Here is a 25,698-nt window from a genome sequence, read left to right as displayed (position 1 = left end):
TCACAAAAAAATAAAAAATAAACCATTAAATATAGTACCAATATTATTAATTTACGTGACTGATTTATTTATTTATTTATTTTTATAATATTGTAATCAATGATAATAATAATTATTACTCCCCATAGAAAAATTTATATATTGTTGAGTACCGCGTGATTTATTGGAAGCATCAACTAAGGCTATTATTAAATCTAGTAATATTTATGTGTTCGTTATTTATTAAGATTGCATTGGTTAAATATTACTTCCTCTCCGTCCACTTAGAAAGTATACATATTTTTATTTTGGAACGTCCAATTACAAAGTAACCATTTCATTAAATACCCTATTTTTTCCACAAATACCCCTACTTTACATCACATTATTACTTTTATACCAAAAAAGTAAGGGCAAAAATGTCATTTTACTACTTTTACCTAACCACTATAATTAAAATAATATTATTCCTTAATCTCCGCGCCAAAAGTAATTGTATACTTTTAGCTTGGACGGAGGGAGTATTATAAAAATTGGCAATGGTTAAATATTTTTATACAGATTGCAACGGTTAATTTTATACAGATTTATACTATTCATCCAATTTTTTTTCCCCAAAAACATCAAATCAAACACCTATTTTTCATTCTTTATATTACACTAAAAATCAATTTTACATTCAAAACATCACATCAACACCTATTTATATCACATTATACGCCTATTTACTATTCAAATCCTAACTCAAAATCCAAACCCCAAACAAAACACACCCTAAATATTTATGTGTTCGTTAATTATATACTAAAAAAAATGTCGCAATGGTTAATTGTATACTAAAAAATCGAATTCAAATTTCCAAAAAAAAAAAAAAAGAAGCCAAATTTAAGATTTTTATATATTAAAAAAATACATCACTTCTAATATTTTACTTCTAATCAAATAAACGAACCTTTTTAGTGCAAGTAATTGTCGCCATATATATATTATTTGTTTTTGGTTTGGTATTCTTTATTTAAAAGTAATAATAGGTGTTACGTATATTGAATTAATAAAAATGAATGTTATTTATATCTTTTTAAAAATATATATATTAAATATAGATTAATACAAGTATTCATATTTCATAGTTTTGATGAAATATATAAGGGTGTGGCCTGTGGGATCAATAAACAAGTGTTTGTTTATATTAGGATTTTAATATACGTATTTCTACCTCCATGTATTATTTTAACTAACATGAAAGAAATATATTTATTTTTACAGTATTATAATATATTTAAATATTGAAAAAGAATTTTAATTCTAATGTAACTTATCCTTCTTTTTTTTTTTTTACTGACGGAACAAGCTTTATGTGTTTGAAAAATTGAGAATTAAATAATTTTATATTATCTTATTTTGTTTCTCATATATAAAAATATATAGAGAGAGAATTGATGATTGTGAATGAGTTTATTTTATAATATTTTTTATTATTTAACTTTTACATTTTTATAGAAATAATTTATGTTCATTTTACAAAGTTTATTTTCAACTTTTTTTTTTATTATTTGACTTTTACAAATCTTCTATAGAAAAATTTCATTTAATAAAACATTACTATCCAAAATAAAATAAATAAAAATTTACTAACAAAATATGCCAATATTTACTTGTTGAAAAATTTCTTATTCGATTCACTGATTTATTTATTTATTTTTATCAATTCTCAAGTCTCTATTGTATTTTTTTTCCCTCTAATTTATTCTCTTGTTATTTTTTTACAATTCTATTCTTTGTGCTAAACAAATCTTAGGATTTCTATATTTTGATTTTTCCACATATTTCAAATATTCATTTATCACATGCTATTAAATTTATTTATTTATATTTCATTTCATTAAAAATACTCACATTATTTATGATTAATTAATATTATAATTCTTGGAGTATATGGCACACAAAGATTTTCCCATAAATAAGGGATTATGGGGTAAATTTGTGATCACTACGGGTCCCAATGACATAAAAGTATATATGTTAATTATACATTCTCTTTATCCAGCTCTAAAGTCTCATTTTACTTTTTTTTTTTTTTGTTGTACTTAGCAAAAAATAAATAAGACCTTAAGAGTCGAACAGAGATAAATGTATTAGCACTCAGTTAATTACTGTGTTTCTTTTGATGAGGTTTTGAAAATTTTTTATTTAAATTTGATATTAAAATAATGTATAACAGATTCTTTGCAAGAGAAAGAAATATGTATAATTTTTAAAAATGCAAAATTCAAATAATAAAAATTTAGATTTGAAGCTAAAAATACCAACTTTAAGATCCAACATGTCACCGCTCTTTAATCATCGTGTCATGTTTGATGTTACACTTAGACGTGGGACACATGCATACATTTATTTTATGTACAGTACTTCTTTCGTTTTAATACAATATATTTGTTTATCATTTTTATTCATCTCAAAATAATAGTCTTATTTTCATAAATAATCATATCACTATAAAACTACCTTTACTTTTTCATTATTATTACACAATTGCCACTATTTTTTACACTAATACACTCACGTGGGCAAAAAATTCTTTTACCTGTACTTTTTACCCGCTACTAATATAATACTCCATCTGTCCCACATACCATGTCCACGTTGCCGTTTATGTCCGTCTCACATTCCATGTCACTTTCACTTTTTGGAAAATGATTACACATTTTAATCTTATTTTAAGTTTTTAAATTTATTTCTTAAAATTTTAATTAAACTAATTAGTTATTTTAATCTTTGTTTATAATTATTTATATTATAGAATAATTATTTTTACTAATACATTCTTAATTATCTACTAATTACATCCCTCATAAAATACTGTGTGTAGTAGACACGGTATATGGGACGGAGGGAGTATCAATATTCTTTAAATCTCGTATCGAACACAATCCAGAATATAGTTTTGGGACGAAGGGAGTATATTATTTTGATCATTATTATTTTTTTATTCAAAATTTCATATTTTATTATTTAGCTAAAAAAAAATCTCAAATAGACAAATTCATTAGTTGTACAAATTATTTATGAGTGTCGTGTTTGGATGTAAGCATGATTGAAGTTATATTATTTTATTATTGAATCGAAAAATCATTTTAATGTACGTTTGTTATAAAATTTGAATATTAGCCATAATTTTTAATAAAAAGTTAACATGAATATAGTAAAAGGAAAATATATATATATATATATATCAATGATATATCCATAATAAATGCATCTATTTTACTATTTTAAATTACTCATAAATAATACTATATCTATTTCATAATTTAATAAATGTGTTCACATTCAAAAGTATTTTCATTATAACTTTAAAATTGAATTGAAATGAGAATAATATTTTAACATGATATTTTACGAAAATATATATATACATATATAATGGATAATATTAATTTGAATTTAAATTATAATTAAACAAACTCAATTATATCTTTATATTTTACCTAAAATTATTAATTTTATTCTACAAATCCGTATCTGTAACGGAAAAAAGTGTGGACCGTTGACTGGCATTATGGAGATCCAGATTTGGGAATGTAGTAATTTAATACTACTATATTGTTTATTATATATACAAGTGTTTGAATTTTTTATTTTGCAGATTCCAGATTTTCTGTGTCACAATTTAATTTGTGCACATATAATTAGATGATTTAGATCCAGTACAATAATCCCAAGTTAAAATAATAGTAAGAAAAAACAAAATTTAAGACAGGAGGGATACCCCAAGAGATTTGGTCCAGTACAATAGTGCCAAGGTGAAATTAAATGCTCTATAAAATTAGTGATGGCTCATTGGTCAACTAGAGATTAAATTCAATAAAAATTCTATTTCATAAATTAGACATTATAAATAAAATAGATATGTGTTCACTTTATACCAAATTAAAATACAGAAGATGGGTGATACATTACATACATACACCATATGTATATAATTGTGGTCCTCTGCAGATCTCATGATTTAATTAATACTAGTAAGTACTGCTTAATGGGTTATGGTGCCTCGAGATTACCAAAAAAAGAAAAGCACCCACGCAATTTTTTAAATTCACTTTTTCCACCCATAGCCAGACGACGCCGTTTTGTCCTTACATCTACAATAATTAGCCAACGTGATAGTTCTGGATTAGTATTAAAAGACCATTCCTTCAACGCCATTGTTGGCTGCTAAGCATCTCCGGAAACACAAAAAAAAAAAACGTTGAAAGTTCCACTCAAATTGATACAGACAAAGAGATAGAGAGAGATTAGAGAGAGAGAAAAAAAAATTGGGAGATGGGAAGAGCCCCCTGCTGCTCAAAAGTGGGACTGAGCAAAGGGCCATGGTCGCCGGAGGAAGACAGTCTGCTTTCAGATTATGTTCAGAAATACGGCGAGGGGCAATGGAGATCCCTCCCAAAGAAAGCAGGTCTGTATCTATCTGTATCTATAATCTATACATATAATTTAATTAATTAATAATTAAATGGATGAATTAATTATTGAATTAGGGCTTTTGAGGTGCGGGAAGAGCTGCCGGCTGAGATGGATGAACTATCTCCGGCCGGGGATCGTCCGGGGAAACATCACCGCCGACGAAGAGGATCTGATCGTACGGCTCCACGCGCTCCTCGGAAATCGATGGTCGCTGATCGCCGGCAGATTGCCCGGTCGAACCGACAATGAGATCAAGAATTACTGGAACACTCATCTCCTCAGAAAGCTACACAGCGCCGGCGTCGTCCACCCCGCCGGCGGCCGGGACCTCCCCAGGAGCGATAATTTAACGAAGCAGAAGAAAAGTAAGAGCCATACAAAGAAGAAAGAAGACGACGGCGTGAAAAATCGAGCTCCGTTTCAGAAGACGAGAGTTTATTTGCCTAAGCCGTTGAGAGTCTCGCCGGAGTTCTCCAGGACGAATAGCTTCGACAGCTCCGGCAGCCGGACGTCCAGCGGTTCGCCGGTGGAGTGGCCGCCGCTGTTCGAAATCAAAGATGCGGTTTATGAAATGTTGATCGGAGATGGCGGTGGAGGAGGAGCAGCGGCGGATTTTCTGGGCGGCGAGTTTTCTCCGGAGTTGCTCAGCCACGCCGATTCAATTTCCGATAACGCAGAAATGCTGGACAAAGTCTACGATGAGTATTTGCAGCTTCTACAGTTCCCTGAATAAAATAAATAGATATTAAATAATATAAATTCATCGTAATTAAAGCATACAAAAATATATATGTCTATAACGTAAAAATTCGAACTTAATAATTTATAAGTCACGTAAATATATAATACTATTTAATTCATCAATTAATAAATAATTAATTACTTGTTAAATTCAGTATATTACTAGTATATGACAATATATTTAAAACACATTTTGAAGATCATAAAAGTAACTTCTAGAATTAGTTTAATTATAATAATTGAATAGACTCAGTTTTTATTCAAAATCGAGAAAATTAGCCTCAGGTGAATATTATCAACTTTATCAAAATTTACTTTACATTTTTTTTTCATAACAATTGATAAATTTTTTAGTGTGTTTGTTCTGTAAATAAAAAAATATTTTTACTTGAGATATATAAAATTATATAAGTAATTTAAAATTAAAAATAGTACTCCTTTCAGTCTTGTAAAATTAGAACATTTGATTCGGATACAAAAATTTTAAAAAAATGAATATATTATTAGAAAGGTAAAAATATAATTGATGATATTTTGAAAATTTAGATAATTTAATAAAACTGAATAGAAAATATATAAAAAACAGTGACATTTGTTGTAGATAAGTATTCAAGAGATAGAGTAACTATTAAATGTTTATTTGTAAATTTTACCAAAATTAATAAAAAAAGATAAATTCAACGAAAATTAACAATAAAAATAAAAATAAAAATAAATTTGAAGATGAAAATAATAATAATAATAATAATAATAATAATAATAAATGTGTGATGAAGATAGCCTGTTCATATATAGGATTCAAATGTATCTGGACAAAAAATTTCATCCCCACGACACACTACAATTTAAGGTTAGAAAAAATGTTTTGTTCCATATGTTTTAAAAGAGTACTGTTTTGGATGTGTTCTTTTTATTTATTTATATATTTTTTTAAATTATAAAATTTTATAATTTTTCTTCAAACAATCCTCAATTTTCATACAAATGTTAAAGAATGGGTGTGTTTGTTTGGGGATTTGGATTTGAGTTGATATTTAAATAGTAAAAATTTTGAATTTGAATATTTGTATGATGTGATATAAATAGACGTTAATGTGATATTTTGAATGTAAAAAATATTAATACATTACACACATTCACTATTTTATATTCTCTATCCAATTCCTCCTGCCTCACATAATTTTTTTTCAATATTATCACAAAACAAACACATCCCAAGTACAAAAATATACACCAACCCACCAAAATGGCACCCTATTTGAATTTAAATTTTATAAATAACAAATAAATTGCTTTTAGTACGAAAACGACAGCCTACAAATAATCGAAAAGAAAAAAAAATAAAAAATTGATGTCACCTTTTAACCATTATCTTTGGTGTTGTTTGATTTATGTCTCCATTTGATTTTTTTTTTTTCAATTTAAATAATATTTTAATATAATAATACATGATTTGAATTACAAATTCAACAAAATTCTATTTTTTACTTTTCCTTCTCCTAAAAGAATAATAACAAATTGACTAAACTTTGAATTATTAATGTTTGGAATATGAGTGAGGTTAACATGCAATAAATTTGAAACTATATTTAAATTATACTTATAAAGATGGGTCTTTTTACTCGAGTTATTTTTTATTACTTTTAAAATTCTATATATAGAGGACAGCTAAAGTTTAAGTGGCCAAGGTTGCATGCATGAATATTTGTCTTGTTTGAGTTGTTTTTTGTTTGGACACTGTTGGTGTGTGTTCGCTATCGAAATTTTATAATAATAATAATAATAATAATAATAATAATAAAATCATTACTTGATCTTTCACAATTTGAGCTTGATAACCATCAACACGAGAAGGTAACAAATACGGCAAGTAAGCCGTTAAAAGGTGGTTAAGAAATTCAAACAAAACAAACATTTATTTTGTAAATGAATTAAATTTGCCCTTTTTTTTAAATTTTTTTAAATTTTTTTATTTTCAAATATCTAGTCAAGAAAGGAAATAATAGCACAATATATTTTAGATTCAACTTACATGAAGAATTTGGAGTGTTTCCCGCTCCTAAGCGGCCACAAGTCGCCCCACATCGATCGACGCGCTTGATGGTGCAACGCCGGGCTGTTCCTTTGCGTGAGGACAATCCGGTCAAAGGACCCCTCAGTACCCTCGGCATTGGTAGCTCGACACACATCTAGTTCGACTCGTTTACCCCTCCTGAAGGGCATATAAATTATTCTCCCCCAACCACTCCCCAGATCAGCGCGAGGTTCTGTTTCTTTTTCGTCATCAGAAGCCGTTGCATCCGGTTCCGAATTTTCTAGATCATATTCAGCTGCAGAGTCAAGATCCTCCTGCTCCTCATAATGATAGTCGGGAACTTCTTCAGCACCAAATTGGCTTTCTGGAAACAATTTGAACTGAGTTAGCTTCATTAAGAACAGCATCAGCAAAGAGAATTCGCTAAATGTGAAGTATTACAAAAATAGACCTTTGGATATAAGATTTAAACAAGGTTACTAACCCTCATCCTCGTCAATATCCAAATTCTCCGGTACTCTATTAGCCTGCATCTGCTTCAACGTTTCGAATGTCATACCATCGAGTGGCCAAGATTCCCTGAGCCAAGAGCAAATTGATGCATCAGCTAGAGTATTAGACCGGCCAATGAGTTAAATATGGTTGATTGTGCAGAGAAGATATCTCCGTGTGGAAAAAATAAATATTTGGTATGCTTACCTTGGTCGCATTCCTCGTCGCAAGGCAACATAGCAAAATTTTTCGTCTTCAAAGCCGCGCAAAGGGCCCTTGGATCTCTGCAAAAGAAAACACATCGCAACAATATTCTTTCCCATAAACTTCAAAGCAAAATTCTTCGACAAACATGTTGTTGGCACGACACAGGAATAAATAAAGAAGTGTAGAGAACATCTAGGATTTTTTTACTTCATAAAATTATTTAAGTATTATAACATGATTATTAAATCATTTGAAGTAAACAAGCCCTAAAGTATATTGTAGATGCATATCAACCAAAAAGATCTTACATGAAACTCAAACCTTTCTTGTATATTACTTCACAAATCCTCATAATCTTTGGAATAAAATGCCTATAGTGTCTGGATTACTACACAAGTCACACGCTAATTCAGCTATCTCATTGCGGAAAAACCCTGATGTTTGGATGTACTGCAGTTTACTGAACAAGTTGGATGCATGCATCCATATGGAAAGGCCTGCTACTTAATTATTTTGTTGATTGTTGAAAACTAGGCATCATATTTCCCATAAAATAAACAAAAAACTCGATTTCTAGAGTGAGAAAGCAACAGACTCGGAAGGTAAATCAAAACTGTTAAACCTAAATGCTAATGCAAGCTACCACTAGAAATTTGTTAAACATCTAATACCAACATACAAAATCAAAACTAATAAGAACGAATTATACTTCCAAGCTATGCAAGGCAGAAGAATTCTAAGGAACCTTGTATGCTCTCTGAGAAGGCGTCCTCTCCAATCGTTGAACAAAGTGACAGTATTTGTCAGTATTTTGCAATGGACAAGGTCCATCATGGGGACACTGCACCAAGAACATACATTATGTTAAGCACTTCCATAGCAAAATGGGTACTGGATCCTCTTTTGCACCAAAATAGCATTCTTTAAGAGATAAATTTTGAAGTGAAATGACAGATAAAACAACTTACTGGAGCAACTACAAATGCACCAGTTTTGAGTGTCATCACATTCTTAGAGGACTTACTGGCTGCATTTTGTAATTTTCGAGTTCTCTGCAAAGTAAAGGAACATGTCAGTTTATTGATAATCAGCAGAATGAGAACTTCAGAAACCCAATAATTATGTTACCCTCTTCTCCATCCATAAGATGTGTGATCTCATTTGAGATATGATATTTGATCCTTGTGGTGTTCCAGGTTCAACCAAAACCTGATTTGACAGTAGGAAAAACAATCTAAAATAAATAAAATAAATTATTATTCATGTATTTTCAAACAAATCATGCTAAGTCTGAAACAGTCATAATGATAGCTTTCAGGTTATAAAGAGTTATCCCAACTGCCTACTCACCCTTAATTCTATACAGAAATTCTAATTACTATCCGCACCCTGCCATTTTTGCAGGATGTTTCTGGACGTTGTCATACTGTACATAATGCCAATATAAAGCATCATCCTCAAGGTGCGATATCAAATTGCACATGATATATATATATATATAAGGTAAAGGTTCAAAATTTTACCAAGATGTCATCTGTAAGATCCCAGAGCTGGCGTACCAGTGTTATTCTGTCCTTCAATGACGGTATCTCTCCAAGAACATATGACTTCACCAAAAGGTAAGGAAAATTTTAACATAATAATTATACTTCATTAATTCTCATAAATTTCTGAAGATTCTGTTCAGTTAAAGTATCATTTCACTACAATACATAAAAAGTGCCAAAAAAGTTATAATGAAAAGCTAAAATAAATAACTTACAGCAATAACAAGATCGTGTCTTCTGCCAGACTTATTGATTTTCTTACTCAATGATTGGATGCTATCATAGCTATGAATAAGTGGCAATTTTTTTAAGTCTACAATTGTAACCAAGACAAAGGTCAGAAATATTTCAAGGATGTCCTTCAACACAAATATAGATGTAGAATATAACAAAATTCAGAAAGTAAGAATCATGTGCTTTAAAATCAACATACGTTGATATTAACATAAAGTGCAGCAAATAACACTTGCTAGACAGTGGAGACTAATTAAGGCACTCCGTGGAGCATGTAGTCATGAACTGATATGTTTACCCAACACATTTCCCAATGTTAGATCTTCTAATTGTGAAACATAAAGATACGATATTGCAAATGCTGAAGGAAAATGTTTGTTAGAGTAGCATGCTTCAATCACAAATGCACAGAGCATATACAGCAAGAAACTACCGGTGCAGATTATGAAACAATATCATCCAAATCAGTTGCCATTGCATAATTCATGATGGAAATTTAAAACCCATACAAGTTTCAGTTTTATAAAAATCAATTGGTGGCTGAAAAACAGACCATATGCACATCTCTTGTATCCACACACATGCATATGCTCATGCTCACAAGTCACAAAGATATTATATGCAACTAAATTATGTTCTCTTGTACAGCACCACTTACACTCCTCCACCATCTAATAATAACTATAACAACATAAATTGAAAAAGTGCAAGATACTTGATTCAATTGCCAATAGTCAACATAGGTACAATTGTACCTTTGATTAGGCTCTGTCCTGCTCTTTGCATTGATTGTGATGGCTCAATCAAATTAATCCTCTCTACAGACCCAGGCCAAACCTCCATCATTGCCCTAATAAAGAATTCATGTAAAATTTAAACACATATTAAAAATAGATGAGCAGAAAATGAAAGCACTGTATATATTCACCATAAAGCCGAACCAGTTCCTGCCCCAAAATCAAGTACTTTAGCTGGAGTAAAATCTGGAACTCTTCTTCTCACCTACGAAATTATAACAATTCTTTCAAACAATAATTAATCTCTTTATTAGAACTAAATTAGTAATAACCAATAATGTTACACAGATTCAACATTAACCTTCCCCACTTGGTGTAGTGAGAATGTGTTTTTTCAATGTTTATAAGTACTGTATTTTGTCCAAGTAAAAAACATTTAATAGCACAAAGTGTACTATAGTGCAAAGATATCACATACTATCCAAGATAATCATAACCAAACAATCTATAATAACCAATAAACATACAGATATTGGTCCACCCAAGCTAGGCCTGAAATTCTATTTATACCTCGCCAAGAACCCGGTGTAGAGCAGAATACACAGCAGGCATTCGAGCTGCAACATATGCTACAGTCTGATCTTCTTGGTATTTAAGACCAATGTCACCATAAGCAGTCTTTAGTTTCCATCTCTGAGTACGCTCCATAGACTTGAGTGGATCTTCCACCAACTCCTTCGAGGTCGAGGTAGGCAGAAGCAAGTTTACTTCCTTAATTCCATTGAAAGATTGCGACAAGCTCAGCACCTTCCTCCTCATATGCATAACATCTTGCTCTAAATACCGAAGCTTAGATTCAGCATTTCATTTTATTTAAAAAGCTTCAACACATTCGCATTAAGTATCGATAACAGCAGCTCAATATCGTAAATGTTCAGAAACCAGAGATCATTCCAGGAAGTAATGAAAAACCAATTGAGATAAAATAAATAAATAAAAGGTAAACCTCCGGCTCCATCAATATCAAAAACTAACTTGCACCTTTGATATACTTATCAATCGCGTCCCGGAGACGTGCGGGGACGATGTGGCAGCGCTCGGATTGTTTAGCGGCTAGCTTCAGCGTTTCGGCAGTGAATTTTGGGACTGTCTCGGAGATCAAAGACGCCATTTTTACCATCCGATGACAGCTCCAGTTTCCAACCAAAGCAGAATAGGGTTTTAGCGTAAACCACAGCCGAGTTCCTGATTAACCGTCCTTACATTGATGTCGCTATTGCGAATTTTAAAATATTAATTTTCTAATTATCAATCCTAGCAAAAGGCGCATCTGGTGTAGTGGTATCATAGTACCCTCCCACGGTACTGACCGGGGTTCGATTCCCCGGATGCGCATTTTACGTATTATTTTTATTACATCTCTAAAGATAGCATTTTTCCAATTATTGTTTTGTATTTTGACCTAAGAAGAAGTAAATTCGAAGTAACGTTGGCAAGAAAAGCGACATCAATGGTGTCATCAGAGGAGACTCTGACTAACTTTCCTTAAAAGAGCAACACGGCATTTCAAACGAGCATAGACACATTAACTATACAGCACCAAAATGCAAAGAGTTAAAAACCATGCAATATGTCATCAGGGACATTAATGGTGGGTGGGGTGGAGGGGTACCTTGAAAGCAGCTCGCAGGCGGAGGCGGCGGCGGGCGCGGTGGCGGCAGCAGCAAAGAATGAATGACCCTTATCTCCTCGTAGACTGAGGTTTGAACTTTGTAGGGAACACTCCCTTTCGGTCTACCTAGATGCAAATGCAGATGCAGAAGAGTCACTGTCTTAATTAGTAAAAGACTAATAAATAAAAAGTGAGTCTTCAAACTTCACCAGAAAAACTGGTAAAGTGAAAGCCCTGGCAGAAACACATACATACAAACAGCCCTTGAAATCAGGTTAACAGGGCCCCTGGTTCAACACCACGAATTAAATACTCATCAGGATTCTTTAATGGCTTCCAACACAAATATAAAAAGCAACGTCAACAAGAATGGATCAATGTACATGTACCTAAATTGTTAAGAAGAAGAAGACCAGCAAAAGGACAAGCTAAGGGCATGTGTCAATGGAGGGGTCTGCATCAGCCAGCCAAAGGAAGGGCAGAATTCATGTACAAATACGCGACGCCTTGAAGGAGAAACGAGGGAGATTGTACATAATACGTAAATGTCTCTACAAGCTCCTTTGCTGGAGACATGACGATTAGGACCAACCCTTTTGTAAGGTTAGAATTAGATCATAGAAAGCATAGCATGTAAATAAGAATGTCGATAACTATTGCAGTGTAATAGAACGAACAGCAAGAAGCAATTCCGCTAGTTCAGTGTTGTGTGTTAATGCAGTTCTTGAAAAATGCATATAATAGCAAGATAGATTCCAGTGGGATTGATCATGCATAATCTAATCCAAGCATAATGTGATCACGCTAAATGATATTCTCAACAATGGAATTCTTCAGTGTGAAAGGAAGTTTTGAAGATTATCTAACGAAGTAGTCCGCCATTTCATTCTGCACTGACCATCTGCAAACCCTAGACAAAGAACAGGTGGTCATTATCAGGAAATTAGCCTTTCAATTGCTATGTAAATCAAACTGCAAATGCAACCTAAATCAAACCATGGTCTGTGCACCCCCAATTTCTTTTTCCTGCAAAACAGAGGCCTCTCCAATGGCTAGTCGACGTTGAAATTCCTGGAAGTTCTCGATTATGCATTACAATCTAAATCCGAAATCCAACGATCTCCCATCAAAACCAACTCGACAAAACCCCTATTACTGCGACAGATACACCAGAAGGTTGCAGAAGATCAACTGAAGACGATGGTAGAAATAGGATTAGTATTGATAACAATTGAACGTAAAATTAACAAGCGCATCTGGTGTAGTGGTATCATAGTACCCTCCCACGGTACTGACCGGGGTTCGATTCCCCGGATGCGCATCGTTAAATAATAGGTTAATTGTTTTTGTCAGTTGCGGAGAAGAGGTCCCTCTCCCTCCTTCCATTCATCCATTTTCGCGTTTTTCGTATTTCAGATCTTTGAGTATCTATCAATTTGCCATTCTTAAGCTTTGCATCCAAGAATTAACACCAACAAGAGTATCCCTATTTGCCATTCTGACTGATTTCAGAGCTACTTAGTTCTTCTATGGTGCTTAAGATTAATCAACATTTGAAGACACGAGGTAGCAATCGATTGAGGCTTTGATTACGAAGTACAAAGTGGTATCCCTTGCTTGACTGCAGATTCCCTTCATCTTCTTCGATGCATGCTGCACTAATCGATAAAGTGAGTTCTTAAGAAAAGGTTGATTTGTTTATTCATTTTATGCAGAGGTCTGACTACTAAAGTCCAACGTGAAGCATTACTGTTGGATGCTTGAATTCACATGGTAATCATGGATGTATAAATTATCTATATTTCACCATGTGCCGACTGCACTTCACATCCTCATGTATCTATGTATGTATATGCAGCCATATATAAAGGTGGCTGTATCTGGATTTGACAATATAGCAGGTAGCATTGACTCTGCTTGTGCCTTGTTAACTGGCTGAATTATATCCTCAGAGAAACTCCTCAATTAGTGGAAGATGAGGCTTTTGAAGGTTGCTACTTGTAGCTTGAACCAATGGGCTATGGACTTCGACACCAACATGAAGAATATCAAGGAATCCATCTCGAGGACCAAAGAAGCAGGCGCTGCTATTCGTCTTGGACCTGAACTTGAAATCACTGGCTATGGCTGTGAAGATCATTTCTTGGAGCAGGATACCATCACCCATGCGTAAGTAGTAAATTTTGCGCGAAGAACAACCTTAATTCTATCAATCTACATATAAGTTTTGGATATATGAGCTTTATTGTAACTGCAGGTGGCAGTGCTTAAAAGAGTTATTGGTTGCTGATTGGACTGATGGACTGCTGTGTAGTTTTGGGATGCCTGTCGTAAAAGGGTCCGAACGATACAATTGTATGGTATTGTGTTTGAATAGAAAAATAGTGATGATACGCCCAAAGATGTGGCTTGCAAATGGTGGCAGCTGTGGAGAGCTCCGGTGGTTTACCGCATGGAAGCAGAAAGAACCATGTCTTGAAGAATTTTTGCTCCCAAGTGATGTGGCCGAGGCCTTGTCCCAAACTACGGTACCTTTTGGCTATGGCTATATTCAGTTTCCAGACACGTAAGTATTCTAGCATCACGGTAACTATAATTGATGTTTTTCACATTGCTATGCAGTCTCATATTTCGAATCTCATGGTAGATTCCAATCCAAGCACAATGTGTATGCACACATTGATGAATTTATAAGTTTGAAAATCGACCTTTTATATGTTTTAATCGCAATTTATAAAACAGAAAGTACTCCTGAGTCCTGACATATGAATTGGAGCATACAGATTATGCAATATGCATGCCTCAGTTTTTTAGTGTGAAATACATTGTTCAACATTATTACTAATCTTGCTTTCAGATTACTAGTTTGTGTGCATTCATACTATTTTATGCTGTTTTCTCACCTCAACTATATTTAGTTTCGATGTCAGAATTGCTATGTGGAACATAAAACAATAGTTTTGATCCCAATCAATCTCTCTGTTTAGCTCCCATTAAGATGTTTTAACAATGCTAACATCTTTCTCTCAGAGCTGTTGCAGCAGAAATTTGCATGGAGCTCTTCAGCTGTGCTCCTGTTCACCCTGAACTTGCATTGAATGGGGTAGAAGTTTTTATGAATGCAAGTGGAAGTATTCATGAGCTGCGCAAGATGGAGCGACGTCTTCGAACCATAATGAGCGCCACACATGGCCGTGGAGGAGTTTACATGTACAGCAATCACATTGGATGTGATGGTGGTCGTGCTTATTATGGTTGGTTGCATACTATTGAATTTATTGTTCACAAAATACTGTTTTCTTCTTCTTTTTTTTCTTTTTTCAAATTTTTTCTCTAATTTGCTGTAGTAGTGTAACCTGGCTTGAATATTGTTTAAGCAAGTCTTAATTGGAGTATTTTATGTTCTCAGATGGATGCTCTTGTATTATTTTGAATGGAGATGTGGTTGCCCATGGATTACAATATTCCTTGAAGGATGTGGACTTGGTGGTTGCCCAGATAGATTTAGATATGGTTTGCAATCAGCTCAATTATTACTAGTATTATTTTCTTTCTGTTCATAGAATGGGAATGGGACCTTGAAATTCATAGATATATTGCCTGTAGAATTTATGTTGTGATGTCCCTGTTCCCCAACAGACTACTGTTCACCAATTCAAGATCTGGTTTTCTCTACCTTCTTGTTAGATCAAACTTTGATTTGCTGTTGCTGGCAGGTTGGCAGTCTACGAGTCTCTAACAGTAGCTTTCAAGAACAAGCCAGCTGCAAAACGAAAATTCCCTCAGTTTTGGTACCCTTTAAGCTTTGCCAGTCTTTTACACTCCAGAAATCAATTTCGAGTCCAATAGAGGTACTGCCTTTCCATTCTAAAGAATATCTGAACTCTGAAATTCTAGTTAAGTTACCTTCTAGTGTTAAATAGTTATTTTTCATTATATGGTTTTGAGGATATCTTGGCAATAGCCCCTCAGTTTGTACAACTCTTACCTTTTCTGCTAGATTCCATATCATTGCCTCGAAGAGGAAATTGCTCTAGGAGCCGCATGTTGGCTATGGAATTATCTGAGACGAAGTGGTGCATCAGGCTTTCTTCTTCCACTATCTGGTGGAATTGGTAGTTCAGCTGTTGCTTCCATTGTTGGTTGCATGTGCCAGCTAGTCGTAAAAGGTCACTTCTCCTTTCACCTTTCCTGTTCCATACAGACTTATCGAAAGCAATTTGATCTGAACTTGGAATTGCATGCATCCTTGAACGGTTCTACAAATATATCTTTATATATATATATATATATATATATATATATGTTTCCTCTCTAATGCACACCTTCATATTTTTGTGTCATTGTCTGTGCATAGTCATAACCAATTATGGATTTTGGTCGAACCTAAATATTACTATTGAAGCATAGATTCGACAAGTCCATAGACTGATGAAGTAAATATTCCTTCAGAAATCAGAAGCGGAGATGAACAAGTCATAGCTGATGCTATAAGAATTGGCCATTATGCTGAAGGGAAGTTGCCGATGGACAGCAAGGAATTAGCTAACCGTATACTCTACACTGTCTCCATGGAATCTGAATACAGGTGAGACTAGTTTTATCAGGCAGATTTTCTGAGCCACGTTTGTTTCATTTCATAGAAAACTGTGAGTAGCACTTCTTTGTTAGTTGCTTCTCAACTTAGTGACTAAATGTCGATTAATTCGGATGAATTCTTTATTTCTTACATACTCGGCAAATTAAACACCTTCTTCCTGCTTTAGTTCCAAGCTGTCAAGGTTGCTAGCTGAGGAAATCGGATCATGGCATCTAGACGTTTCAATAGACAGAGTTGTTTCTGCTCTACTCTCTTTGTTTCAAACACTTACTGGAAGACATCTGCATAACAAAGTACAGTCCATTTTAATTCTTCAATCTAAGCTACAAGAATCCAGCAGTTCAGTTAATGGCTATGGTTTTTAGCAGGAAGGTGGGAGGAATGGTGCTGAAATCTCTGGATTGGAAAACATTCGATCACGGAGCAGAATGGTGATTGCGTATACGCTGGCTATGCTTTTTCCGTGGATTCACAACAAGCCTGGATTTTTTCTAGTGTTGTGCAGCACCACTGCAGATGACGGGTTGTGTGGTAACTTAACCAAGGTAGCTTAACAGTAGTTCGATATACATTAGCCATCTTTGAACGTTTAATTTCGACTAAGGATTGAATGAAGATGAGTTCCAATTAATAATCATGTTATTGTCATTAAGTATGGATGCAGCTCCGGTGACATAAATCTTGTAGGAAATATCAGCAAGAAGGATCTTCAAGCTTTCTTGAGATGGGCAGCTGTGAATCTCGGCTACTCGTCTTTATCAGAAGCTGTAGCTGCTCATGATCATAGCACTGCATCTGAATCTGTAAGAATTACACAACCAATGTTTGGAGATTTTTTGATTGCTAGAGTTCAATCGCATCAATGTTTTTGAAGCAGCAGGATGAATCGGGCATAGGAATGACTGACGACGAAATCTCAGTATATTTGAGGTTGCGAAAGAACTCCCGATGTGGACCTGTCTCGATGTTCAAGGTTGTCTCAAACCTATTCTGATACGTACAAACATATATGTATGTATTGTTATAATTCAGGCATTCAACTTGCAGAACCTCTGCTGCAAATGGAGCACAAAGCTAACCACAGTTGAGATTGCCGAGAAAGTGAAGCATTTCTTCAGACAATACTCAATGCACCGGCACAAGATGACTGTCCTAACACCGTCATATTTGGTTGAGGTAATGAACATGGTTTGCGCAGCGAATGCATCAAATACGCATGGAAAGTTTAGCTTATGCTACTATTTCTTAATCAAGTTTATGCTGCTGGTTTTGATAGAGCTCGGCGCCGGAGGATAACAGGTCTGATCAACGACAGTTCTTGTACAACACAAACTGGGCTTATCAATTCCGGGAAATCGATCAACTTGTGCAGCAACTCGGAGAGCCCTCGGAGACGTGACCATTGTCTCGAAAGGTCAGATTCATGTTAACTTAATCCATCAACTTCTTACTTTGATTGCTGTATAATTTCAGAATTTTCTCCATTGTTCTCGAAGAGATTTGAGTCCAGACCCTGTGTTTTTATTCTGGAATAACGCCAAAATGAAAACACAAACAAGCCTACATTCACTGGGCACCTTATCTATAGGAACTCGAATAGAGGAAATGTATGTGCAATAATAGAGCTAGAGAAAGGAATAAATGTTATTTTTCAAACATGTGCAATTTAGGCGGTGATTGAGATACTGATCGGGTCAAATTCACATAAAATGGAATATGAAATTTATATTGAAGTTTCTATCTGTAAAGTCGAGAATACATTCAATAATTGTTAAGTTCCATTATTTCAGTCCAATAATTAAAATTTAGTTGAAATAATGCAAAAAAAAAAAAAAGACCTAATTCTAATTTCTAACGTACTGAGTGAGAAATGGGATGGGGTTGAGAATCATGGGCAGTGTCTGATTTGATGATTACATTGTAAGAGATGAGTGAAGTGAAGTGGACCTCAAAAATCAAAACTCTTTCTTTTTCTCTCTCTACCGATACGAGATACGAATACACTTATCATAAATTTCCCAAATTGTAATGTGTATTTTGGTTGTCCTCAATCCAATTCGTGGTCTGTATTGTCCTGCGCCTTTATGCGACACGCTCACGGAAGCTCCACTCCTCGTCTCCACTCTCCACACTCCACTCTCTCTCTTCCTCTTTCTCTCTCCTTTCATTTCAGCTCTGGTTAATTCTTGCAGTCCAAAGCTAACGAAAGGAAAAGGTGCCCAACACTCAACAAATTCCTGTGCGTGCCGCAATGGTATTATGCTCGGTTCTTTCAATTCCTTCCTAATTTATTAATCCTCACAGCCGGCCATGTGCAATCGATCCATCCATCCATCCTAATTTCTACCCCCACAAAAAGTATTGGATTGGAATTGTTGCCCTGCTCCAATGGCGATCGCTTCTCCGTCGGCTCCCAGATTCTGCTGCACAGACCCGGCCCGGCGCAGTTTCTCGCAACCCGTTTCTGCGCGGTTCGGGTCGGGTCCTCGATCTCGGGTCCCGACCCGGCCTAGGATCGCGTGCCGGTTGAACAGCAGCAGCAGCAGCGCCTCGTCGGATGGGGAGGCGGTTTACGAGCTGAATTACCACAGCCGCGGCAGGAGGAGGGGGTCGTTCCCCGTGTACGTGACGCTGCCGGCTGACGCCGTCGGCCCCGCGGCGGAGACGATGCGGCGGAGGAAGGCGATGGCGCAGTCGTTCCGGGCGCTGGCGGCGGCGGGCGTGGAGGGAGTGGTGATGGAGGTGTGGTGGGGACTGGTGGAGCAGGAATTCCCCACACGCTACAACTGGAAAGGCTATCTGGAGCTTGTCGAAATGGCGAAACGCTTCGGATTGAAGGTCCGCGCCGCCATGGCCTTCCACCAGTCCGGCACCGGCCCCGGCGACCCCCTCTGGTTGGTAACTAACCCTCCCCATTTCCATCCCCGTTTGTGCTTCCATTTACCTTTACATTCAAACTGTGGCTTTCTTTTCTGTGTTCTTGTTGCTGTTCTGCATTTGCCACTAACATTGATTTGTTTCAATGCTAAGCATTAGTTCGATGTTGAATTCAATGTGTGTGGTTACTGTATGAAAGCTAGTGTTTGAGGAGATTTAGAGGATGTATCTTACATTCTTATTTGCTGTCCGATTGTGGAAATGGACTTCTGAATTGGTTATTAATTTGTTCTTTTGACAAGGATTCCTCTTCCTCGATGGGTGCTCGAAGAAATCGACAAAGATCCAGACGTTGCATATGCTGATCGGTTCGGGAGGAGGAACACAGAGTACATTTCACTGGGATGCGACATCCTCCCGATTCTCTGCGGACGGTCACCGATTCAGGCGTACGCCGATTTCATGAGAAACTTCAGGGACACATTCAGATCGTTTCTCGGTGGAACTATAACCGTATGGCCATTAATCATCGTATTCAAATGAATTAGCTTGTGTATCGTTTACGTAAAAGTTTTCTCTTTTTCAGGGAATTCAAGTCGGTCTAGGCCCCGGCGGAGAACTTAGATACCCTTCCTGCCCTACACAGAAGCTAAGTTGGGGGTGGCGAGTGCGGGAACTCGGCGAATTTCAATGCTACGATAAGGTATACACTTTTACATACGATCGTTGTAGCTTAAAAATTGTCGATTCCCTTATAACGAAATTCTCGGCAGTACATGTTGGCATCGTTGAACGCCTGCACTCGGGAGACGGGGATTCGCGAATGGGGAGCCGGAGGCCCCTTTGGCACCGGAAGTTTAATGCAAAATCTCGAGGATACCGAGTTCTTTCAAACCGATGGTTCTTGGAGGTCGCCGTACGGCGAATTTTTCCTCGGATGGTATTCCGGTATGTTGCTTTTGCATGGGGAGAGGATCTGCCGGGAAGCGGAGATGATTTTCCGAGGCAACGAGGTGAATATGTCGGGAAAAGTGAGCGGAGTTCATTGGCACTACGGCACGCGATCTCACCCTTCGGAGCTAACGTCGGGATATTACAACACTTCGATCAGAGACGGGTTCGTATCGATCGTCAGAATGTTCGGTCGATACGGTTTCACCGTGTGCTGTCCGTGCTTCGAGATGCAAGATGTGGAGGAGCAGCAGACGATCCCGACGAGTCTACCGGAGAGTTTCGTGAGGCAATTGATGCGTGCAGCGAGGATTTGCGACGTCCCGTTGGAGGGGGAGAACTACTCGATGAACCTCGACGACGAGTCGTTCCAGCAGGTGCTGAAGATGTCGAGGCTGTACTCGGACGGGCAGGAGACGCCGTCTTTCTCGTTCAACTTTGTTCGGATGGATAAGAATATGTTCGAGCCTCGGAGCTGGGTTAGCTTCACCCGGTTCGTTCGAGAGATGTCGGTGTTGCAAGGCGGAGGTGGCAGCGGCGGAGCCGACTCCGGCGGTGGCGAGACGAACTTTTCTTCCCGGTCGGCTTCCGCTGCTTTCGCCGGAGCTGCTGTTGCTTATTAGAGATTCCTATTGAGGGTTCTTATTGAATTTTCCAATTGATTTCAATTTCATAGATCGTGGATATGAATGTGGATGTGGATGGCTCAACTCAATCAATTCAACATTGTTTTAATTTAATTTGTGTATTGAAAATCGAATCCCAAATTTAAATATGGTAAGACGTACCTGAAATCACTATATTATATGGTACGAGACTCAACTTGTATTACAATGAAGACGCAGAAATAGACAAAGGAAATACATACCAAAAAGAAATAAAGATTACTTTTTGAAAACTTCTGGTGTATTATTGTTTTAAAAAATTAAAATTTAATAATGACATTTTATGGTAGATAATCATAATTGTGTTTATGACATAATTTGTGTTGTATTATAGTGTGAATTGTGAGGAAGAAGAAAGGAAGAAGAGATGAGATAGATGAGACCACATTTCTACACTCAAGAAACCAATTTTTTTTTTTACTGAAACAAATACAGCCCACAGAACAGCACAGCACAGCTCATCTGAAAAGCCAATCATACGCCAGCTGAGACTTTCAGATTCTTACCATTGCCATCTTCCTCGTCTTCCTTAATTAGCCCACCGTCGGATTAATCGAATTCTTCACTCAATTGATTAATTTTTCGGATCTAGAAATGCCGGGATTGGTATCGGTCAAGACGCCGCCGGACGCGCCGCCGCTGCGGATTACGGTTACAGAGGAGCCGCAGCCGCAGACTCCGATCCGGCCCGAGCCGGCCAGATCCGAGCCGAAATCGAGCTCCCCAGCGCCGCGGCGCCCGCCGTCGCCCTCCCCGTCGACGTCACGCGCCAAGCCGTCGCCGGATCGGGGCGGGTCGGCGAAGAAGAAATCGCCGCCGGAGAAATCCCTTCTGAACGAGGCGTCGCTGGACAACCCGGATCTCGGGCCGTTCCTCCTGAAATTGGCCCGGGACACGATCGCCTCCGGCGAAGGTCCCGCGAAGGCCCTGGACTACGCGCTCCGGGCGTCGAAGAGCTTCGAGAAATGCGCGGCGGAGGGGGAGCCCAGCCTCGACCTCGCCATGAGCCTCCACGTGGTGGCGGCGATTTACTGCAGCCTCGGCCGGTTCGACGAGGCCGTCCCGGTTCTCGAGCGGGCGATCGAAGTCCCCGACGTGGCCCGCGGTGCGGATCACGCGCTCGCCCTCTTCTCCGGCTATATGCAGCTGGGCGACACGCGCTCCATGCTCGGACAGCTCGATCGCTCCATCGATTGCTACAAGGAAGGCCTCAAGATTCAGATGGAAGCTCTCGGCGATACAGACCCCAGAGTCGCAGAAACTTGCAGGTACATCGATCCTATTCTCCTACAACGAAATTGGATCCTACCTCGTATTCCGGATTAGATTATCAAACACAAATTCGTTATTTTTCGATGTCTAGATTTGGGGAAAATTATACTGAATCTTGTCCTAATTTTAGAATGTATGATTTGCATTGCCCTGAAACTCTGCAGATACTTAGCCGAGGCTCATGTTCAAGCAATGCAGTTCGACGAAGCCGAGAATCTGTGCAAGAGAACTCTTGAGATCCACCGAGTCCACAGCCCGCCGGCGTCGCTGGAGGAGGCGGCCGACCGTCGATTAATGGCGCTCATATGCGAGGCAAAAGGCGAGTTCGAATCCGCCTTGGAGCATCTTGTCCTAGCCAGCATGGCGATGATCGCGAACGGACAAGAAGTCGAGGTCGCATCCATCGACGTAAGCATCGGGAATATATACTCGTCGCTCACCCGCTTCGACGAGGGGGTTTTCGCCTACCAAAAGGCGCTCACCGTTTTCAAATCGTCGAAAGGCGACAACCATCCCGCCGTCGCTTCGGTCTTCGTCCGCCTCGCCGACCTATACTACAAAACCGGAAAGCTCCGCGAATCCCGATCGTACTGCGAAAACGCGCTGAGAATATACGCGAAACCCGTGCCAGGAACATCGGCGGAGGAAATTGCGAGCGGGATGACGGAGATTTCCGCAATTTACGAGCTTTTCAACGAGCCCGACGAAGCTCTGAAACTCCTCCAAAAGGCTATGAAGCTGTTGGAGGACAAACCCGGGCAGCAGAGCACGATCGCTGGGATCGAAGCTCGTATTGGCGTGATGCTGTACATGGTCGGGAGGTACGAAGAATCTCGAAGCTCGTTCGAGAGCGCCGTCGCGAAACTCCGGTCGAGCGGCGAGCGGAAATCGGCGTTCTTCGGGGTTGTCCTGAACCAGATGGGTTTGGCCTGTGTCCAGCTGTTCAAAATCGACGAGGCCGCCGAGCTGTTCGAGGAGGCGCGGGAAATTCTCGAACAGGAATGCGGCCCTTGCCATCAGGACACGCTCGGCGTTTACAGCAACCTCGCTGCGACGTACGACGCAATGGGAAGGTAGTAAATATATTCGATCAGTTAAAATGACCATTTTCATCTAAAAATTTAAGCTTTAGGAATACGAAAGTAAATCAATATAGCCGTTGCATTCAGTAACTGTTTTTTAAAATCTCTAGGATTGGAGATGCCATAGAGATTCTGGAATATGTTCTGAAACTCCGGGAGGAGAAACTCGGGACGGCGAATCCCGATTTTGACGACGAGAAGAAACGGCTGGCGGAGCTTTTGAAAGAGGCGGGGAGGTCGCGCAACAAGAAGGCGAAGTCGCTGGAGAATCTGATCGATCCGAATTCGAGGAGGACAAGCAAGAAGGAGAAGGAGACGTCGAAGAAGTGGTCGGCGTTCGGGTTTAGAAGTTGATTCTTCCTTCGATCCGGATCCGGTTTATATATATAATATATATATATATATGTGTGTGTCTATATATGTATGGCCTGTGTGGTGTTCTTTGTTTCTTTCTTCTACAGCAGCAGCTGCCAAAGTTCGAACAACATAGCAGGATTGGAGATTGTCTGTCTGTCTGTCTGTTTCTATCTGTGAATGGTAATGTTTTGAAGCTGTAAGCTGTTCTTCCAGACGCTTCTTGTTATTTTCCCTTGTGTTGGTTTTTTTTTTTTTTTTTTTTTTTTTTACTTTTTTTGTTTTTTAGTTTGTTTTGCAAATTGTGATGTTGAAGTGAGAAAGAAAGGTTTCTAAAGGTCAGTGTATGTAACGTTGTTACTGATTTATTTGTTCTAATTTGATGCATGGAATTTATTTTTCTGTCATTAAATTTTGATTCATTATTTAACGGGAGAGGTTATTTCAGGCAGCATATTAGCTAGTTTATTTAACATAGCACTTATGGTGATAACTGATATTTTATTTGTTGGATTCAATAGTAACATGTGATGTGATGTATAAATAATTTTAAGTTTATTATATTAATATAAATAGATGTGCCGTGAATTATATCGACATGATGTGATTCTATTAATTATTATATCATATGTTATTTATTGTTATTGTTTTAATTAAAAAAATTCACAAAAACAACTACTCTTTAGTTTATTATTTTGTTTATAGTATATGCATAATACTTTATCTATTCAGTTAAAAAAATATATATATATTTTACACAAATATACTTTACATTACATTATTATTTTTATATCTGTAAAATATACACACAAATTTTATTTTATTTTTAGAAAAAAAAAAAACATTTATTTGAATATTTGGTCAATTTTGTTGGATAAGTGGAGGATGAGGTCAACCTATATAGGCGATTTATTGGATTTAGGGATTCATGTGTAACCCATATATCTATATATATATATCATCTTCTGACTTCTGTATATTAAATTTATTGCTGAATGGGTCGAGTTGACTATGATCATTTCCTTATCTTGTTAGCACAAACACAATATATAATAGTGTATATATATAATATTTTAAAATGGACATGGAACAGAAATAAGTGCATAATAATATTTAAATTTGGGCAGCATGCATCAATCAGCCATGGTTAATACTCTCTCCCATGACAAAGTATTCATTTTTCCATTTTAGTATGTCCCATAACTGTATTTTCTATCTAATATTACAAATACCCTTACAGTATATTACACAAATGCCATTACCTTTGTATCACACATACTAATAAAGTTATTTTAGTCATTTCTACTTTATTTCTACTATATTTTAATATAATACTAATATTTCTAAAACTACGTGAAAAAACAAATGAATACTTATTTCGGAACGGATGGAGTATAATAGGTAGGCTTTGAACAACGTGAAAATCTATTACAATAAGTGGTATAAAAAAACCTACATAATTATATATGTTCATATCAAATGACTGTTACACAAACCTAAATCAAACAAATCAATAATTTAATGGCTAAAGTATTAATACATTATTAATTCATCAAATTTTATATAATACTCCTATGTTGTAAGATCAGTACAATGTATAGATAAAGATAATAATATGTTGTAACTTAATACAATGTATAGATAAAGATATATAGATGTGTATATATATATATATGTGCAGTGTTATCTGGATCATGATATGAATTTACTGCACCAAATTTTATTTCCAATTACAGTCGATTCCTTATCCAATATTTATACCTATAATAAGATAAAAATAAAAAATAAA

The 25,698-nt window shown here is 36.8% G+C and overlaps 5 protein-coding genes and 2 non-coding genes across 17 annotated transcripts; 6 read left to right on the top strand and 1 right to left on the bottom strand.

Annotated features, from left to right (window-relative positions):
- Positions 1-4,185: 4,185 nt before the first annotated feature.
- On the top strand, positions 4,186-5,396 carry LOC127260722 (transcription factor MYB8-like). The gene is made up of 2 exons (XM_051288617.1): positions 4,186-4,435; positions 4,518-5,396. Exons 1-2 carry the CDS (start codon positions 4,303-4,305, stop codon positions 5,174-5,176), a joined length of 792 nt encoding a protein of 263 aa, XP_051144574.1. The 5' UTR covers positions 4,186-4,302; the 3' UTR covers positions 5,177-5,396.
- A 1,551-nt stretch (positions 5,397-6,947) lies between these two features.
- LOC127261363 (rsm22-cox11 tandem protein 2, mitochondrial) lies at positions 6,948-11,663 on the bottom strand. Its single transcript, XM_051289685.1, has 12 exons — positions 11,478-11,663; positions 11,007-11,272; positions 10,628-10,701; positions 10,455-10,549; positions 9,681-9,778; positions 9,442-9,525; positions 9,047-9,127; positions 8,887-8,970; positions 8,664-8,759; positions 7,919-7,995; positions 7,704-7,798; positions 6,948-7,583 (listed from the first exon to the last, which is right to left on the bottom strand). Exons 1-12 carry the CDS (start codon positions 11,614-11,616, stop codon positions 7,213-7,215), a joined length of 1,560 nt encoding a protein of 519 aa, XP_051145642.1. The 5' UTR covers positions 11,617-11,663; the 3' UTR covers positions 6,948-7,212.
- A 97-nt stretch (positions 11,664-11,760) lies between these two features.
- On the top strand, positions 11,761-11,831 carry TRNAG-CCC (transfer RNA glycine (anticodon CCC)). The gene has a single exon. It is a non-coding gene; the product is annotated as a tRNA-Gly (tRNA).
- A 1,527-nt stretch (positions 11,832-13,358) lies between these two features.
- TRNAG-CCC (transfer RNA glycine (anticodon CCC)) lies at positions 13,359-13,429 on the top strand. Its single transcript has one exon. It is a non-coding gene; the product is annotated as a tRNA-Gly (tRNA).
- Positions 13,430-13,469: 40 nt separating this feature from the next.
- LOC127260519 (glutamine-dependent NAD(+) synthetase-like) lies at positions 13,470-18,289 on the top strand. 11 transcript variants are annotated; one of them, XM_051288265.1, is made up of 15 exons: positions 13,470-13,674; positions 13,824-13,881; positions 14,061-14,277; positions 14,366-14,674; positions 15,139-15,362; positions 15,518-15,621; positions 15,825-15,959; positions 16,109-16,277; positions 16,561-16,696; positions 16,875-17,001; positions 17,074-17,253; positions 17,362-17,511; positions 17,583-17,681; positions 17,756-17,884; positions 17,985-18,289. In XM_051288265.1, the coding sequence occupies exons 3-15, from the start codon at positions 14,084-14,086 to the stop codon at positions 18,105-18,107; spliced, it is 2,079 nt and encodes a 692-aa protein (XP_051144222.1). In that variant the 5' UTR covers positions 13,470-13,674; positions 13,824-13,881; positions 14,061-14,083; the 3' UTR covers positions 18,108-18,289. The 11 variants fall into 11 exon arrangements, with proteins under 11 accessions (XP_051144222.1, XP_051144219.1, XP_051144221.1 ...); XM_051288262.1 differs by having other exon boundaries at positions 13,967-14,277; XM_051288264.1 differs by having other exon boundaries at positions 13,470-13,704.
- A 349-nt stretch (positions 18,290-18,638) lies between these two features.
- LOC127260522 (beta-amylase 1, chloroplastic-like) lies at positions 18,639-21,276 on the top strand. Its single transcript, XM_051288271.1, has 4 exons — positions 18,639-19,602; positions 19,888-20,098; positions 20,172-20,288; positions 20,359-21,276. Exons 1-4 carry the CDS (start codon positions 19,097-19,099, stop codon positions 21,157-21,159), a joined length of 1,635 nt encoding a protein of 544 aa, XP_051144228.1. The 5' UTR covers positions 18,639-19,096; the 3' UTR covers positions 21,160-21,276.
- A 272-nt stretch (positions 21,277-21,548) lies between these two features.
- LOC127260521 (protein KINESIN LIGHT CHAIN-RELATED 1) lies at positions 21,549-24,321 on the top strand. The gene is made up of 3 exons (XM_051288270.1): positions 21,549-22,469; positions 22,638-23,546; positions 23,666-24,321. Exons 1-3 carry the CDS (start codon positions 21,796-21,798, stop codon positions 23,907-23,909), a joined length of 1,827 nt encoding a protein of 608 aa, XP_051144227.1. The 5' UTR covers positions 21,549-21,795; the 3' UTR covers positions 23,910-24,321.
- The last annotated feature ends 1,377 nt before the right edge of the window (positions 24,322-25,698 follow it).

This window comes from Andrographis paniculata, unplaced genomic scaffold (assembly GCF_009805555.1).
Source record: "Andrographis paniculata isolate CXL003 unplaced genomic scaffold, ASM980555v1 Contig62END, whole genome shotgun sequence".
Classification (NCBI taxonomy): domain Eukaryota; kingdom Viridiplantae; phylum Streptophyta; class Magnoliopsida; order Lamiales; family Acanthaceae; genus Andrographis; species Andrographis paniculata.
Note: the sequence above shows the minus strand (reverse complement) of the source record. Positions and strands in the feature narration are given on the sequence as shown.

What these genes read in the sequence shown, in the direction of transcription:
- LOC127260722 (XM_051288617.1), top strand. Translation starts at nt 4,303, where the DNA reads ATGGGAAGAGCCCCCTGCTGCTCAAAAGTGGGACTGAGCAAAGGGCCA. An exon ending in ATCCCTCCCAAAGAAAGCAG is followed by an intron (nt 4,436 to 4,517) that starts GTCTGTATCTAT and finishes TTATTGAATTAG; the next exon opens with GGCTTTTGAGGTGCGGGAAG.
- LOC127261363 (XM_051289685.1), bottom strand. Translation starts at nt 11,616, where the DNA reads ATGGTAAAAATGGCGTCTTTGATCTCCGAGACAGTCCCAAAATTCACT. An exon ending in CGACGAGGAATGCGACCAAG is followed by an intron (nt 7,799 to 7,918) that starts GTAAGCATACCA and finishes CTCTTGGCTCAG; the next exon opens with GGAATCTTGGCCACTCGATG. An exon ending in GGATATTGACGAGGATGAGG is followed by an intron (nt 7,584 to 7,703) that starts GTTAGTAACCTT and finishes AATTGTTTCCAG; the next exon opens with AAAGCCAATTTGGTGCTGAA.
- LOC127260519 (XM_051288265.1), top strand. Translation starts at nt 14,084, where the DNA reads ATGAGGCTTTTGAAGGTTGCTACTTGTAGCTTGAACCAATGGGCTATG. An exon ending in GTGCCAGCTAGTCGTAAAAG is followed by an intron (nt 16,278 to 16,560) that starts GTCACTTCTCCT and finishes ATATTCCTTCAG; the next exon opens with AAATCAGAAGCGGAGATGAA. An exon ending in TCCATGGAATCTGAATACAG is followed by an intron (nt 16,697 to 16,874) that starts GTGAGACTAGTT and finishes TTCCTGCTTTAG; the next exon opens with TTCCAAGCTGTCAAGGTTGC.
- LOC127260522 (XM_051288271.1), top strand. Translation starts at nt 19,097, where the DNA reads ATGGCGATCGCTTCTCCGTCGGCTCCCAGATTCTGCTGCACAGACCCG. An exon ending in TTCTCGGTGGAACTATAACC is followed by an intron (nt 20,099 to 20,171) that starts GTATGGCCATTA and finishes TCTCTTTTTCAG; the next exon opens with GGAATTCAAGTCGGTCTAGG. An exon ending in AATTTCAATGCTACGATAAG is followed by an intron (nt 20,289 to 20,358) that starts GTATACACTTTT and finishes AATTCTCGGCAG; the next exon opens with TACATGTTGGCATCGTTGAA.
- LOC127260521 (XM_051288270.1), top strand. Translation starts at nt 21,796, where the DNA reads ATGCCGGGATTGGTATCGGTCAAGACGCCGCCGGACGCGCCGCCGCTG. An exon ending in AGAGTCGCAGAAACTTGCAG is followed by an intron (nt 22,470 to 22,637) that starts GTACATCGATCC and finishes GAAACTCTGCAG; the next exon opens with ATACTTAGCCGAGGCTCATG. An exon ending in ACGTACGACGCAATGGGAAG is followed by an intron (nt 23,547 to 23,665) that starts GTAGTAAATATA and finishes TAAAATCTCTAG; the next exon opens with GATTGGAGATGCCATAGAGA.